Source organism: Mesoplodon densirostris, chromosome 16 (assembly GCF_025265405.1).
Source record: "Mesoplodon densirostris isolate mMesDen1 chromosome 16, mMesDen1 primary haplotype, whole genome shotgun sequence".
Classification (NCBI taxonomy): domain Eukaryota; kingdom Metazoa; phylum Chordata; class Mammalia; order Artiodactyla; family Ziphiidae; genus Mesoplodon; species Mesoplodon densirostris.
Genome location: NC_082676.1, coordinates 22,797,623 through 22,814,763, shown reverse-complemented (window position 1 = coordinate 22,814,763; position 17,141 = coordinate 22,797,623). Strand labels below are relative to the sequence as shown.

General features: G+C 38.7%; 1 protein-coding gene across 4 annotated transcripts in view; it reads right to left on the bottom strand.

Moving 5' to 3' along the window:
- Positions 1-17,141, bottom strand: part of RBL1 (RB transcriptional corepressor like 1) — a 69,670-nt gene that overhangs the window by 41,109 nt on the left and 11,420 nt on the right. For all 4 annotated transcript variants that reach the window (XM_060077884.1, XM_060077881.1, XM_060077882.1 and 1 more), the window contains exons 3-11: positions 16,065-16,265; positions 15,752-15,816; positions 15,524-15,652; positions 15,022-15,182; positions 10,427-10,476; positions 9,619-9,805; positions 8,622-8,788; positions 3,424-3,536; positions 3,130-3,233 (exon numbers count right to left, since the gene is read on the bottom strand). In XM_060077884.1, the coding sequence (XP_059933867.1) occupies positions 3,130-3,233; positions 3,424-3,536; positions 8,622-8,788; positions 9,619-9,805; positions 10,427-10,476; positions 15,022-15,182; positions 15,524-15,652; positions 15,752-15,816; positions 16,065-16,265 (1,177 nt within the window). The remainder of the gene's footprint in view (positions 1-3,129; positions 3,234-3,423; positions 3,537-8,621; positions 8,789-9,618; positions 9,806-10,426; positions 10,477-15,021; positions 15,183-15,523; positions 15,653-15,751; positions 15,817-16,064; positions 16,266-17,141) is intronic.

Genomic DNA, 17,141 nt, shown 5'->3' with positions numbered 1-17,141 from the left:
CAGAACTGCAGGACGTAAATTTCTGGACTAAAAGAGCAACTCTGTAGGAATGCCCAACACATGAATGAAAAGACCCACGATTAAGGCACTCTATTATAAATTTCAGAACATTAGTGATAAAAGAATGATAACTAAGATTCCAGAAAGTAAAAACAGGTCACATACCAATACAAAGAATTAGAATGCCACTGGATTTCTAATTAGCAATACTGGAATCTAGAAGATAATGGAGCAATGCCTTTAAAATCATAAAATTATACACAGACAACTATTAATCAAGTGTGTCTAAAATAAAGACATTCTGGACTTCCCTGGCAGTCCAGTGGTTAAGACTCCATGCTTGCAATGCAGGAGGTGTGGGTTTGATCCCTGGTCAGGGAACTAAGATCCCACATGTCGCGTGGTGTGGCCAAAAAATTAAAAAAATAAAAAATAAAATCAAATAAAGACATTCACGCAGTTTTAAAAAAGACACTTAAGGCAAGGCAAGGTAAGGTTTCCACGCTTTACTTGAGCTGATAAAATGTCTATACCACTGGATTGTGAAATTATGTATGTATAATGTAATACCTAGAGCAACCAGTAAAGAAAAAATCTATACAAAGATACACAGTCTAAAAATGTTCAAAGTGACCCACAGGAAGGTAGGAAAAAGAAAACAGAAAACAAAATATAAAATGGCAGACTTATGCCCTAACAAATCAATAATTAAATTTAATAGGTAAATTAAATTTACCTATTAAAACAAAAAGCCTGACACAGTAGATTAAAAAAAACATGACAACTATATGCTGCCTACAAGAAACTAATTTCAAAGGTTGTTACAGGTAGATTGAAAGTAAAAGAATGGAAAAAGAGGGCTTCCCTGGTGGCACAGTGGTTGAGAATTTGCCTGCTAATGCAGGGGACACGGGTTCGAGCCCTGGTCTGGGAAGATCCCATATGCCGTGGAGCAACTAGGCCCGTGAACCACAACTACTGAGCCTGCGCATCTGAAGCCTGTGCTCCGCAACAAGAGAGGCTGAGATAGTGAGAGGCCCGCGCACCGCAATGAAGAGTGGCCCCCGCTTGCCACAAATGGAGAAAGCCCTCGCACAGAAATGAAGACCCAACATAGCCAAAAATAAATAAATTAATTAATTAAAAAAGAAAGAATGGAAAAAGATATACAGGCATACCAGGTTCCAGACCACTGCAATAAAGTGAATATGCAATAGAGCAAATATCGCAATAAAGTGAGTCACACAAATTTTATTGGTTTCCCAATGCATATAAAAGTTATGCTTACACTATATTATAATCTATTAAGTGTGTAATAGCATTATGTCTAAAAAATAACTTAATTAAAAAGTATTTTATTACTAAAAAAATGCTGACCATCACCTGAGGCTTCAGTGGGTCGTAATCTTTTTGCAGTAATAAAGATCACTAATCACAGATCACTATAACAAATACAATAGTAGTGAAAAAGTTTGCAATATTGCTACAATTAGCAAAATGTGACACAGAGAAATGAAGTGAGAAAATGCTGTTAGAAATATGGCACCAATAGACTTCATGCAGGGTTGCTGCAAACCTTTAATTTATTAAAAAGTCACTATTTGTGAAGCACAAAAAAGTGAAGCACAATAAAACTAGGTATACCTGTATAAACATCAGCCAGATGACTTCAGAGCAAAGACAATTACCAGACTCAGAGAGGGATGTTCTGTCATGATAAAATGATTAATTAACCAAGAAGACATAGTAATCCTCAATGTCTATGCATCAAACAGCAGAGCTTCAAACTATATGAATTAAAAAAAAATCTGATAGAACTGAAAGGAGAAAGAGACAAATCCACAATTTTATTTGGAGACTTCAATACCTTTCTCTCCTCTCAATAACTGATAGAACTAAACCAAAAATTAGCAAGGATACAGAAGAAGTCAACACCATTAACCAACAAGATAGAACTGACATTTACAGAACACTCCACCCAAACAACAGCACACATTCTTTTCAAGTGCCCAGAACATTTACCAAGAAAAACCGTACCCTGGGTCATAAAATAAACCTCAACAAATATAAACAAAAAGAACTCATAAGAGTGTATTATAAAAGTTTAGATATGGAAAACAAATTAGTGGCTAAAGAGACTGAGTGTCACTTAAAAAGGGGTAGTATGAGGGAGATCTTTGTGGCGAAAGAACAGTTCTGTATCTTGATTTTGGTGGTGGTTACCTAATCTACACATGTGATATAAGGGTAAAGAACAAGACACATACATTGTTCTAATGTCAATTTCCTGGTTTTGATATACTATGTAAAATGTAACCACTGGGGGCAAATGGATACATGGGATCCCTCTGTACTACTTCTGCAACTTTCTGTGAATCTATAATTATTTCAAAATAAAAAGTTGAAAATTTACTTCTTTCTCCAGAAGCTATGGGAGCATATGCTCTATCAAGTGTTAGTAAATCATGAAAAAGAAAGACGTGGAATCCAGGAAAAATGGGGAACCAACACAGAAGAAAACTTCCATGGTGCAAACACAGAGAAATTTTATTACACTAGTTAAGCAGCACCTCCAAACATCAACTTGTTCTTACTGGAATTGAAGGTCAGAAGGCTCCAAGAGTGACAAGAGAGAGGAGGAGGAGGAAACAAAGATCATATGATAAGTTTGACTTCTTAGAAAAATTCCTTTACATAGCTATTGGAGAGAGTGATCAGACTTGATCAAATGTCCAAAGAAAATGAAGCAAAAAAAAAAAAAAAAAAAGCCATCAACATTTTATTCCTCAAAACTCCCTGAGTGGTATGCCTAGATATCTTAATTATCAGTTGGTTTAATAGTTGGGGGATTTCATTATTAGCTAGCTAGGAATGAAGGACAAAAAACCGACCAAAGGGAAAGGATAATGATGGTGCAACAAAGAAAAATTTTACATATTTCACATTTCTGCCTAGAGGTGGCTAGCACTGGGTGTGCCAAAGACAACTAAGGCCAATTAATATGTCATCATGGGTAAGTTTGCCATTAACTGCTGAGCCCCACAATGAACTACAGAGGCTCTCAACACATTGCTTCCAGGCTTAGGTTCTGTAGACCTTGCCAGTGGCTGGGAGAGTGAATTTACTTACTGACATGTCCATTCCATGAAGTCTTCGTGTCTCCTGAACCATTACAGTCTCTAATATTTTATAATACAAAATTTCTGCAAGCTTTAGTCTGTTTACAGCAAAATCTATGGGAGGAAACAAAGGGAAAACATGTGCTAAATAAATGTAGCTGTTAAGAACTAAAGAACAAAACTTATATAAGCTTCAATCAGATATATTAAAAATTGCAGGGAAAGAAAAAACTTGAGTTTCTATTTTTCTTGGAACAATCTATCTACTTTCAATGCTTTATCAATTTCAGTTTTGTCTTCTTACCTATGTGAGACCCTGGCTGTTCATCTGTTGATTGGGTATAGTGTTGGCAGAAAGTCTCTCCTATTACTTTCACTGTTTTCATAATGTTTTCCATAGGATTACGCATACAAGACCTAAAAAATACAAAAGGAACCTAATTAACAAAAAAAATTCCAGAGTACCAACATTTCTTCATTCAAGAATTAGTCTAGTTTTTAGTGACCCAAGTCCTATTCTCAGGTGTAAACCTAGATATGTAAACACAGCATATTTCAAACCAGTCTACAGCCTTTAAATATAATCATTTGGCATATTATTTTGGAATTTCAACAGTAGGGGAGTCAATGTTCTCTCTATTATGCTTCTATTTATATGAAATTCTAAAAAGACAAAATTCTAAGGACAGAAAACATATCAGTGGTTTCCAGAGGCTGGGGATGGCATAGGGATTGACTACAAAGGGGCATAAATATGGGGGGACTGTTCTATGTCTTGATCGTGGTAGTGATGGTTATACAACCGTATACATTTGTCAAATCTCATACAACTGTACAGTAAAAAAGATGACTCTTGTATATAAATTATACTTCAATAAACCTGATTTAAGAAATATTTCTTCATCTGATTTAAGAAAATGATAGGCAGCATTTATGTATATATTGTGCTGGAACAATAAACTGCATTTAGTTCTTATCAAAGCCAAAAGAATAACAAATAAAAAAAATGTAGCATTAAAAAGGAAGATAAAAAAAAAAAAAGGAAGATGGACTTCCCTGGTGGCACAGTGGTTAAAGAATCTGCCTGCCAATGCAAGGGACACGGGTTCAATCCCTGGTCTGGGAAGATCCCACATGCTGCAGAGCAACTAAGCCCATGTGCCACGACTACTGAGCCTGCGCTCTAGAGCCCGCAAGCTACAACTACTGAAGCGCGAGCGCCCTAGAGCCTGTGCACTGCAACCACTGAGCCCACGCACCACAACTACTGAAGCACTAGCACTCTAGGGTGCACGTGCCGCAACTACTGAGCCCGAGTGCTGCAACTACTGAAGACCGTGCGCCTAGAGTCCATGCTCTGCAAAAAGAGAAGCCACCGCAATGAGAAGCCCGCATACCATGATGAAGAGTAGCCCCCGCTTGCAGCAATGAAGACCGAATGCAGCCAAAAATTAAAAAAAAAAAGACATTTGGCAAGAAGCAATTAATCCTGTTACTTTTATATTATTAACTGTTACCTTTCTATCAATAAAACACAGAATACAGGTCTTAATTCAGAAATGACAAACAAATCCAAGACTGTGAGAAACAATGTGATTTTACCAAAGCCAAATAACTAGTGCTGGGTTCAGAATTCCCAGTCCCATGTTCAAAAAGACCAGCATCATGTGCAGCATCATGTGCCATGTAGCATACATGGCAAAAACATTTTATGTTCTTATCAAGTTCTTCTAATGCAAAGCTGTGCCTCTTGAGTTATATTTTCTTCCAACTAGGTTGTCTTTTTAAAATTTTATTATGTAGTAAAAACACGTAACAAATTTACCCTCTTAATTTTTAAGTGTACATTACTGTCAGCTATGTGCATGTTATTGTATAGTGATCTCTAGAACTTTCTCATCTTGCATAAATGAAACTCTATACCCATCAAACAACAACTCCCTGTTTCCCCCCTCCCCCACCCCCTGGCAACCACCATGCTACTTTCTGTTTCTATCAGTCTTACTTTAGATACCGCATATAAGTGGAATCATGCAGTATTTGTCTTTTTGTGATTGGCTTATTTCACTCCGTATAATGTCTTCAAGATTCATCCATATTGTAGCATATGACAAGGTTTCCTTCTTTTTAAGGCTAAGTAATATTCTGTTGTACATACCACATTTTCTTTATTCATTCATTCATCAGTGGACATTTAGGTTGGTTCTATATCTTGGCTCTTAAGGGTAATGCTGCAATAAATTTGGGTATGCAGCTATCTTTTTGAAATCCTGTTTTCAACTCTTTGGGATATATACCCAGAAGTGGGATTGCTAGGTCATAAAAATTCTATTTTTAATTATTTGAGAAATCTCCATACCGTTTCCCATATCAGCTACACCATTTATAATCCCACCAATGGAGTGCCAATTCTGATACTCACCAACACATTTGTTATTTTCTGTTTTTTTGATAGTGGCCATTCTAACGGGTCATATCTCATTGTGGTTTTAATTTGCATTTACCTGATGACTAGTAATGTTGACAATTTTTTCACGTGCTTGTTGGTTATTTGTATGTCTTCTTTGGAGAAATGTCTATTTAAGTCTTTTGCCCCTTTTTCAAATCAGGTGTTTGTTTTTTTTTTGTTTTGTTTTGTTTTTTGTTGTTTGAGTTGTAGGAGTTCTTTATATACTCTGGCTATTAACCCCTTATCTGATATACGGTTTGCAATTACTTTCTTCTATTCTAGTAGGTTGCCTTTTCATCCTACTGATTATTTTCGATTCTGTACAGAAGTATTTAAGTGGGATATAGTCCCATTTTTCTATTTTTGCTTTTGTTATCTATACTTTTGATGTCACATGCAAGAAATTACTGCCCATTACAGTGTCATAAAGCTTTTCACCTATGTTTTCTTCTAGTTGTACAGTTTCAGGTCTCATGTTTAGGTTTTTAACAAATTTTGAGTTAACTTTTGTACATGGTGTAAGATAAAAGTCCATCTTCATTCTTTTGCATGTGTATATCTCAAAGAGATATTTGCATACTCAAGTTCACTGCAGCATTACTCACAACAGCCAAGATGTGGAAGCAACCTATATGTCCACTGATGAATGAATGGATAAACGAAGTGTGGTATGTATATATATACAATGGAAAATTATTCAGGCTTAAAAAGAAGGAAATCCTGCCATATGCTACAGCATGGATGAACCTTGAAGATATGATACTAAGTGAATTAAGCCAAACACAAACAAATACTGCATGATTCCACCTATAACAGGTATCTAAAGTATCTTTTGTATATGTTGTAAGATAAGAGTCCATATTCATGCTTTTGCCTGTGGATATCTGACTTTCCCCATAGTGTAGTCTTGGCACCCTTGTCAAAGATCATTTAATGATATATGTGAAGGTTTATTTTGGGACTCTAGTCTATTCCATGTCTAGTCTACATGTCTGTCTTTATGCCAATACCATACTGTTTTGCTTACTGTAGCTTTGGAATGTGTTTTGAAATCAGAAATGTGAGGCCTCCAGCTTTTTACTTCTTTCTCAAGATTATTTTGGCTATTAAAAGTCCTTCAAGGGCTTCCCTGGTGGCGCAGTGGTAGAGAGTCCACCTGCCGATGCAGGGGACACGGGTTTGTGCCCTGGTCTGGGAAGATCCCACATGCCACGGAGTGGCTAGGCCCGTTTGCCACGGTCACTGAGCCTGTGCGTCCGGAGCCTGTGCTCTGCTATGGGGGAGGCCACAACAGTGAGAGGCCTGTGTACCGCCAAAAAAAAAAAAAAAAAAAAAAGTCCTTCAAAATTCCTTATGAATTTTAGATTTTTTTTTCTATTTCTGTAAAAATGCCATTGGGAATTTGATAGGGACTGTACTGAATCTGTAGATTGCTTTGGGTAATATGGACATTTTAACAATATTAAATCTTCCAATCCATAAACATGGAATGTCTTTCCATTTATTTGTTTCTAGGTTCTTTGTCTTTTGCATTCTATGTTTTCTTCCTTCCTTCCTTCTCTTGTGCTTTAAAATGTCTGCAAGATGCTTTGCCATTTCTTTTTAACTTGTTCATGCTAAATGGATAGTTCAGTTCAGATCTATTTATTCAAATGCTATGAGGGTAGATCTTTATGAGTCTTCCTACTTTACCTGCAATCTGCTTACCTTCTGAGCTGTGGTTGAGGCTGGGGATTCTTCTGTCCACTTTTCTATAGACTGAGGTTTGGGGACTAGGGGGAGGACACAGATGTGCTATGTTCAGCTTTTGTTAGAGGACCAGGGCTTTGCTTTCTCTTCTGAGATTTAGTTAAATGTCCCCATTCCAGTGTTCACTATACCTAGGTCAGGGATATCTTCTAGTTCTATGAAGATCTCTCCCCAAATAAGCTAGGAACCTTGGGAAATGGCAGGCCCTGAGAATTTTTCATATTTCTGCTATCTTGGTGGTATACAGGGGCTTTCACTTGGGGAGGTTTCTATGACTTTTTACTCATCTGCGTACTCACTCCATTTGTTTCTCTCCACATCTGGGGTATTAATGAGTATTTTCAAGATCCTATCAATAGGACTTCCCTGGTGGCGCAGTGGTTAAGAATCTGCCTGCCAATGCAGGGGACGTGGGTTCGGGCCCTGGTCCGGGAAGATCCCACATGCCGCGGAGCAACTAAGCCCGTGCATCACAACTACTGAAGCCCGCACACCTAGAGCCCACACTCTGCAACAAAAGAAGCCACTGCAATGAGAAGTCCATGCACCGCAATGAAGAGCAGCCCCTGCTCGCCACAATTAGAGAAAGCCCACGCGCAGCAACAAAGACCCAACGCAGCCAAAAATAATAAATAAATAAATAAATAAAAAGATCCCATCAACACATCCTTTTCCCCCCAGTAACGCTTCTTGGGGATGGACATACCAGAGCATCCATTTCCTTTCCTGACCACCACTTTGGAAAATTATAGCATGAAATCATATCCCTCTCCTCATTTGGTTTCTGCTGATAGATAGTCTGCTGATTTTCACTATTCTGTTATTTCATTAGGTATTAGGAAATAAGGTTCTCTAATCTGGCCTCACTTTATCATCTTTACTACGAAATATGCTTCTTTTTCTTAGACAATTGCATAAAATTCCATTTTACAGCTGTACCATCAATATGTAACCAGTCTCCCATTTGATGGACATTTATATTGAACCCATTTAAAAACAATGTAAAAAGAAAAACAGTAATGCATAAATTAGGGGTGTTATCAGAATGGAATGTTGGAGCTAAATAAACTTTAAGATGCATTTAACCTTGAAAGTCTATAATAATATGAAATAAAATTTATATATAATTTTTAATAGGTACTTCTATCTGATTTTAGGTCAACATACTTTGTGATGGAAATGGTACAGTAAAACTTGCCAGATGTATATCCACTATCTCCAGAATTCGGAAATACTGAAAACAGAATGGAATACAGAATCTAATTTAAAAGAGACATTTGGAAAAATACTAGTATTGTACTCACTCAAAAATGTTTATAAGTTGTTCACTTGGTGCATTTTTCAGTCCAGCCACAATACTCTGTAACCGGCTCACACTTTGGGTGGCTGAAGCAACAGGAGTAATGACTGCTTCTTTTTCTCTTAAATATCGTCGTCCTGTCAGTGGTGTAGAAGGTGCAAATGATGTTTTCTGTCAGAAAAGAAAATTATGTGAGATTAAAAAGCTACCTTCTTCCCCATTATGTGTTTAATTCAGTACATATGCCATCTTCTCTATTCATGTTTAGTAGGTTACTTTTTCCCCCTCTTCTGGTTACCCATCAAATTTTTAGCAATATTATGCTAATAACATCCTACCTTTGAATAACACTTTCCCAAAGTGCTTTCTACCCATAATCTCATTTTATCTTCATAACATTCATTTGAAATATAAGAGGCACATTTTCATTTTACGTATGAGGAAACAGGCACAGAGAAGTTACAAAACTTGTTTAAGCTGACAAAGGTAATGGCAGAGCTGGGACTAAAACATAGGTTTCTATCTTCTGGACCAGTGAATTTTCCATCAGACCTCATCCTCCAACCCACCTAACACATAAATACAGAATTAAGCCTTGGCTATTAACAATCAAATTCAGAGTTATATGGCTGAAGTTTGGGAAGAGCACATAGTTCGTCATGGGTAGGAAAGCAAACTAAATTTTAAAGCAAGAGAAGAGTGGCTAAACTGATGCAAAGAAAAAACAGGAAGAAAGCATAAATCCTTCTTCATATCCAAAGACACATACTCTACTGAAAACCCAGGCATTCTGGGAAAATATCCAAATATGAAAAATTGCAAGAAATGAGGTAAAAATACTAAATGCCGTAGTCTTGAAAGCTACCTTTAAGGCTTTCATGGAAAATATGGATTAGTAGAAGAAACTCAAGATTTAACTTGAAAGATGCTTCTGCTGTTAGTAGAATCACACACACAGAGAAAAAGATCATTCAAGACTGAGGCCAGGCTAGGTTAATTACTTTTTCAAAGTGTTGTTGAAGGTTACACTCCACATTAGTCTGTGCTGTCAGTTTCCCTAATGGGGCATCACCAGTGAACTTTCGAGGAGTTCCAATTTCCTCTTCTGCATCTGCTCCCAAAAAGATCCTCTCATCAAAGTCACCAACAGTTAAAACATATTCTTCATACTCCTTGTTCACTGCTTTGCTGAAAAGAGAATTATTTTAAGCTGCTAGAATAAAACTAAGTTACACAATGGATTTATCTTGACTTGAAGATAGATTTTGACTCCACAGACTAGAAAAGCTCATGATTTTCTAGTTTTTATTAACTTTGCCCTTCAAACAATATCAGAGGTTTCTATCCGATCACTGACATTCTTCACATTCACATACATGGCAATAAATTACTTTGAAAGGTGAGTGAAAAGAACATACACTTAATCTGGAAACTAGGTGAACCTAATTAAGACCTGATCATTGAGGAAATAATTGTGTGTGGCCTTGAAATACAAGCACATTCTGAATTTGCCAATATTTGATTAATTTGCCAATATTAGTTTACAAAGAATGTAAACTCAAATACAGAAGTCATTGGGTCTGTTTATGAGTTTCTCAGGAGAGCAGCTGTTTTAAGAGCCAGTGGGATCTTAAGATAAATGTACTTCAAGACAGCAAGGCTTAGTGATAACACCCAATCAATGCCACCAAAGCAGAAGGAACTTGAATTTGGAGCAGTTACCTTCATACAACATTTCACTTAACAAACTGCAACAAATCATATTGACAGCTTATGATATGCCAGATACCATCAGTGCTAAACACTTACCTATTATCAGTAAAACTAGAAAGGTCCAGAAGGCATTCTCCCTTTAAAATCTGGGGGAAAAAAGCCATTTTGTGACTTCATGTAAGTAAGCATATTAACATACACACAAAAATACTACATTTATCTAAATTTTCACATTGGTAGTTATTATAAATAACACACACACACACACACAAAATAGAATTACTAAATATTTCTTTCAGACCTTTGAATCCTATTTAGTATGCAAATAAAATATTAAAAAACATTTAAAGTCAAGTTTTGAAAATACTTTGTAGTCTATAGCAGTGGTTTCCAAATTTTAGTGACATAACAATCATGTAGAGGAACTTGTTAAAAATGCAGACTGACAGACCTCAAGGTCTCAACTAAGGCAGCAGTTTTGTTTTTTGTTTTGAGGTACGCGCACCTCTCACTGTTGTGGCCTCTCCCGTTGTGGAGCACAGGCTCTGGACGCGCAGGCTCAGCGGCCATGGTTCACGGGCCCAGCTGCTTCGCAGCATGTGGGATCCTCCTGGACCGGGGCACGAACCCATGTCCCCTGCATCGGCAGGCGGACTCTCAACCACTGCGCCACCAGGGAAGCCCAAGGCAGCAGTTTTAACAAATTCCTCAAGTAATTCTCATGAAAGCTGTCCAATTTTAAACATTGGTCTATGGAAAATGGAAACTAACAGTTACTGAATGATAATATATGTCAGGCAAGCAAAAGATTTGAAAGGAATATAGGTACTGTTATTGGTGACAGAGGAAAACTACACTGTTATCAATATTTTCTGTGTATCCACACTATACTTAGATTACTACATAACAGGGTTGCAAACTCAAATGAGTTCAGGGGTCAGGGATCAACATACATAAATGAAGACGGCAGAAAGCACACTTCCCATCCTAAAAGACGTGGCCATCATTTAGCTTGACAACAGTTACCATGTAGAAATTGCAAACCAGTATTGCCATAGCTTCTGATTTTAAAAAAAATTTCATATAAAAGATCTTTATGTGTAAGTTAAAAATTGAACAAAAGAAAAATGAAATAAAAAATTAAAACACCCTAAACAGGCCAAATAAAGCATCTGGCCCATGGGCAGGAGAACCACTGTCCAAACCAGGATACTTCTGGAGTGAAAGAAGACACTATAATAATTATGCCAAGACAACAGCCAAAACCCAGATAATTCAGGCAAACCAAGATGAATGGTCATCATAGCTAGAGGCCACTAGTGCCTTGCTTCTGCAAAGCACAATAAACATAATCCTTGAGTTCCTTTAAAAGTTTATTTTGCTGGAGATTAAAGTTTTACAAAGAGATATTTTATATAGACGTACACATACACACAAAAATATATACTGTGTATAGGGCTTCCCTGGTGGCGCAGTGGTTGAGAGTCCGCCTGCCGATGCAGGGGACACAGGTTCGTGCCCCGATCCCGGAAGATCCCACATGCCGCGGAGCGGCTGGGCCCGTGAGCCATGGCCGCGGAGCCTGTGTGTCCGGAGCCTGTGCTCCGCAACGGGAGAGGCCACAGCAGTGAGAGGCCCGCGTACAGCAAAAAAAAAAAAAAAAAAAAAAAATATATATATATATATATATATATACTGTGTATATATACACATAAATAAATACTTGTTTGTTTGCTGAAAGATAAGACTAAATACAAAATGATGTCCAAGAGGGACTTCCCTGGTAGTCCAGTGGTTAAGAATCCCCCTTCCAATGCAGGGGATTCGATCCCTGGTCGGGGAACTAAGATCCCACATGCCGTGGGGCAACTAAGCCTGTGTGCCACAACTACCAAGCACACGGGCCACAACTACAGAGCCCATGCACTCTGGAGCCCGTGCACCACAACTGGAGAGAAGCCGCGTGCCACAGTGGAGGATCCCTCATGCTGCAACTGAGACCCAATGCTGGAGATTGGTTCAAGATGGCAGAGTAGAAGGATGGGCTCCCACTTCCTCCTGCGAGAGCAGCGGAATCACAACTAACTGCTGAACAATCATCAACAGGAAGACACTGGAACTCACCAAAAAAGATACCCCACATCCAAAGACAAAGGAGAAGCCACAGTGAGATGGTACGAGGGGCACAATCACAATAAAATCAAATCCCATAACTGCTGGGTGGGTGACTCACAAACTGGAGAACACTTATACCACAGAAGTCCACCCACTGGAGTGAAGGTTTTGAGCGCAATGTCAGGCTTCCCAACCTGGGGGTCCGGCAACGGGAAGAGGAATTCCTAGAGAATCAGACTTTGAAGGCTAGCGGGATTTGACTGCAGGACTTTGACAGGACTGGGGGAAACAGAGACTCCACTCTTGGAGGGCACACACAAAGTAGTGTGCGCATCGGGACCCAGGGGAAGGAGCAGTGACCCCATAGGAGACTGAACCAGATCGACCTGCTAGTGTTAGAGGGTCTCCTGGAGAGGCGGGGGGTGGCTGTGTCTCACCGTGAGGACAAGGACACTGGCAGAAGTTCTGGGAAGTACTCCTTGGCATGAGCCCTCCCAGAGTCCGCCATTAGCTGCACCAAAGAGGCCAGGGAGGCTCCAGTGTTGGGTCGCCTCAGGCCAAACAACCAACAGGGAGGGAACCCAGCCTCACCCATCAGCAGACAAGCAGATTAAAGTTTTACTGAGCTCTGCCCACCAGAGCAACAGCCAGTTCTACCCACCACCAGTCCCTCCCATCAGGAAACTTGCACAAGCCTTGTATATAGCCTCATCTATCAGAGGGCAGACAGCAGAAGCAAGAAGAACTACCATCCTGCGGCCTGTGGAACAAAAACCACATTCACAGAAAGATAGACAAGATGAAAAGGCAGAGGGCTATATACCAGATGAAGGAACAAGATAAAACTCCAGAAAAACAACTAAATGAAATGGAGATAGGCAATCTTCCAGAAAAATAATTCAGAATAATGATAGTGAAGATGATCCAGGACCTCAGAAAAAGAATGGAGGCAAAGATCGAGAAGATGCAAATGTTTAACAAAGACCTAGAAGAATTAAAGAACAAACAAACAGAGATGAACAATACAATAACTGAAATGAAAACTACACTAGAAGGAATCAATAGCAGAATAACTGAGGCAGAAGAACGGATAAGTGACCTGGAAGACAGAAAGGTGGAATTCACTGCTGTGAAACAGAATAAAGGAAAAAGAATGAAAAGAAATGAAGACAGCCTACGAGACCTCTGGGACAACATTAAATGCAACAACATTCGCATTATAAGGGTCCTAGAAGGAGAAGAGAGACAGAAAGGACCCGAGAAAATATTTGAAGAGATTATAGTCGAAAACTTCCCTAACATAGGAAAGGAAATAGCCACCCAAGTCCAGGAAGCGCAGAGTCCCTTACAGGACAAACCCAAGGAGAAACATGCCAAGACACATAGTAATCAAATTGGCAAAAATTAAAGACAAAGAAAAATTATTGAAAGCAACAAGGGAAAAATGACAAATAACATACAAGGGAACTCCCATAAGTTTAATGGTTGATTTCTCACCAGAAACTCTACAAGCCAGAAGGGAGTGGCATGACATACTTAAAGTGATGAAAGGGAAGTACCTACAACCAAGATTACTCTACCCAGCAAGGATCTCATTCAGATTTGATGGAGAAATCAAAAGCTTTACAGGGCTTCCCTGGTGGCCCAGTGGTTGAGAGTCTGCCTGCTGATGCAGGGAACACAGGTTCGTGCCCCGGTCCGGGAAGATCCCACATGCCACGGAGTGGCTGGGCCCATGAGCCATGGCTGCTGAGCCTGTGCGTCCAGAGCCTGTGCGTCCAGAGCCTGTGCTCTGCAACGGGAGAGGCCACAACAGTGAGAGGCCCGCGTACCGCAAAAAAAAAAAAAAAAAAGTATGTGTAAGAGAAGAAACCAGTTAGGGAAGACTCTATGCTCAGAGGAAAATCTCATAACAGTATTTGCAAAGAAGGGAACTATAATAATGACCTTATCCATATTCGTATTTTTTTTTTCCAACCAAAGAGAAAACTCAAGTCGTAGCTGGATTAAATGGCTCAGCGTTGGGGAAATAAATTGAGACCCAAAGGAAAAAGCCAACTCAAACATACAGAAATAGCAAGGTAAATTACTGAGAAAAAAAATCCAGAATGCATGTAGGTAGCCCACAACTGTAAGGGATTTTCTGCTCTACTCATATTGAATTAAAGCTACAGTTGTTATATTGATACATCATCCTACTTTTAATAAACAGTCAGCAGTTATTCAAATTGTGGCAGTAAACTAGCTTACTCTGACCTCCTGCTTTTCATAATTCTTTATCAGGCGTACTCTTATGTTCTGTTCTTTATAATTCTCTATCAGAACCTCCTATAGTTGCCTCTGACAGTGCATTTACTTGACAGTACATACAGATGGTCACATTCTTCAACACCTCAGTTTTGCACATCACAGAAAATCACAGGACAACTCCGCATCACATCAGAGACTGAAACCTGGGAATCTTGACCCTGAGTCCTATAATGTTAAGAACTTGCTTAAAATATTGCTTTTCCCCTTGAGGCTGCTGCTGCTGCTGACCCCCCAAAATCTGAGTCATTTAATTGTAAGTATAGTACCTTCCTGTCAAAGAGCTTTGAAATATATGGCTTAAAGTAGTGCTCCTTTATTCCTTTGGCTTCTACCAGAAGTCCGTCATGTAGTTCACACAGTACGGGAATGATGCAGGGAGGCTCTTCAGAAGCCCTAAAGTCAGCAGTATGGAAATCAGATGGTAAACCTAGTTTGACAGGGTATAAAGAGCAATGGAGGGAAAAGAGAATATGGTCAATTTTTGAAACTCTTTTTCTAAAAATTGATAATCAGTTTTCAAAAATACATAAGGTCGGGCTTCCCTGGTGGCGCAGTGGTTGAGTCTGCCTGCCAGTGCAGGAGATGCAGGTTTGTGCCCCGGTCCGGGAGGATCCCACATGCCGCGGAGCGGCTGGGCCCTTGAGCCGTGGCCACTGGGCCTGCGCGTCTGGAGCCTGTGCTCCATGGCGGGAGAGGCCACAGCGGTGAGAGGCCCGCGTACCGCAAAAAAAAAAAAAAAAAAAAAAAAAGAAAAACATAAGGTCTTACCTTTAAATGACGGATTTAGCAAGTCTCGTCTATTTGGGCACATAATGGCATTGGCAAAAATCAGATCCAAGCAGCACAGAAGTAAATGATAAGAGTTTACTAAATCATCTCCGATCATACGAAAATTACCTTTAGAAAAAAAGAGACATAAAACCCAGAAACCTTTCAAGTCAAATAGCACCAAGTTCCCATAGTAGAAATGTAAAACACTGGAAAGTGTCACCTTACCCTTAGTATAAACAAAGAGTGTCCAACAGAAATTAAAGAGCTCCTTAACACTGCAAGGAATCCTCCTAAAAAGGGGGAAAAATGTACTTTTTATCTGACTAACTTTAAATATCATTCCACATTTGTCACTTAAATTGAAACAGCAAATATAACAAATAGTAAAGTCAAATTACATATAAAATCTCATTCACAAAGGACAGACAACTATGTTTTATTAAATGGAATTAAAAAGTAGACTTTTAAAAATGCAAATTCCCTTAATAAGTTTGTATCATAATTTCTATGTCAATTATATGAGGATTAAGTGTCTCACCTCTGCTTCCTGCTTCGTGGTAACTTTGGTGGCTCTTCATATGGATTTTGAAATATATCTAAAAAAATTGGCTCAAATTTTTTGAAAATTACAGTAGACACCTCAAAATTTCTTTCTAGCCTTTCTATACGTTCACGAAATTCTTGTGGCAAGTTTGACATGTCCATCCACTTCTTCATTTTACTAAAAAACTGTATTAAACTAAAAAAACAGAAAAAAAGCAACTTTAAAATGAGTCCATATAATGGAAGGAAAAGAAGACGCTCTACTTATGCCTAAGAATCTTTATTAAAATGCCTGATTTTATTTAAAAAAAAAAGAGAGAGAGAGAGAGAAAACAAAAACCTCACTCCAAGTGCTATGAAATTACTTTGGTTCCCAGAATCACTGTGGGAATGTAGATTTTGAATTAGTAGTCAATACATAAAATACCTTCTACTATGCAGGGAGTACCTATCTACTTCTTTTATTCCCTGCAGCACCTAGGCAATACTCTGCATATAAATTACAAAGTAAATGTTAGGCAACAGACTGATGAGTTCACAAAACTAGTTTGAGGAAAGACAGAATCTCCCAATACTGGATTCTGGAATTTGATCACAAAGCACCAGACTGTTACAGGGCAGGAATAAAATTCAAATGTTTGTATTCCAACGTGTGGTTCTACCACCAAATATAAACTAAGAAGGTAGTACATACCCAGAAAATCACTTAATGGAAAATGGCTCTACCTTTCTGGCTTATTTAATTATGAGTGCATTTTTTTAATGTCCTCATGTTAGTATGGTCTTAGACTGAAATTTTGTAGTGTTAAAGCTCATTTAAGTGTCTAGCACTATATACAGAACAATACTTGTAATTTTTTTCTTAAAAAAGGTGGTGGAAGAAATCATCAGCTAGTTGTCCATAGGTGTTCAAACTCCAGACATGCTGACTGAAATCTAAAAATCTGAGTTTTTTAAAAAGATCTTTATCAGGGCTTCCCTGGTAGCACAGTGGATAAGAATCTGTCTGCCAATTCAGGGGACACGGGTTCGATCCCTGGTCCGGGAAGATCCCACATGCCGCAGAGCAACT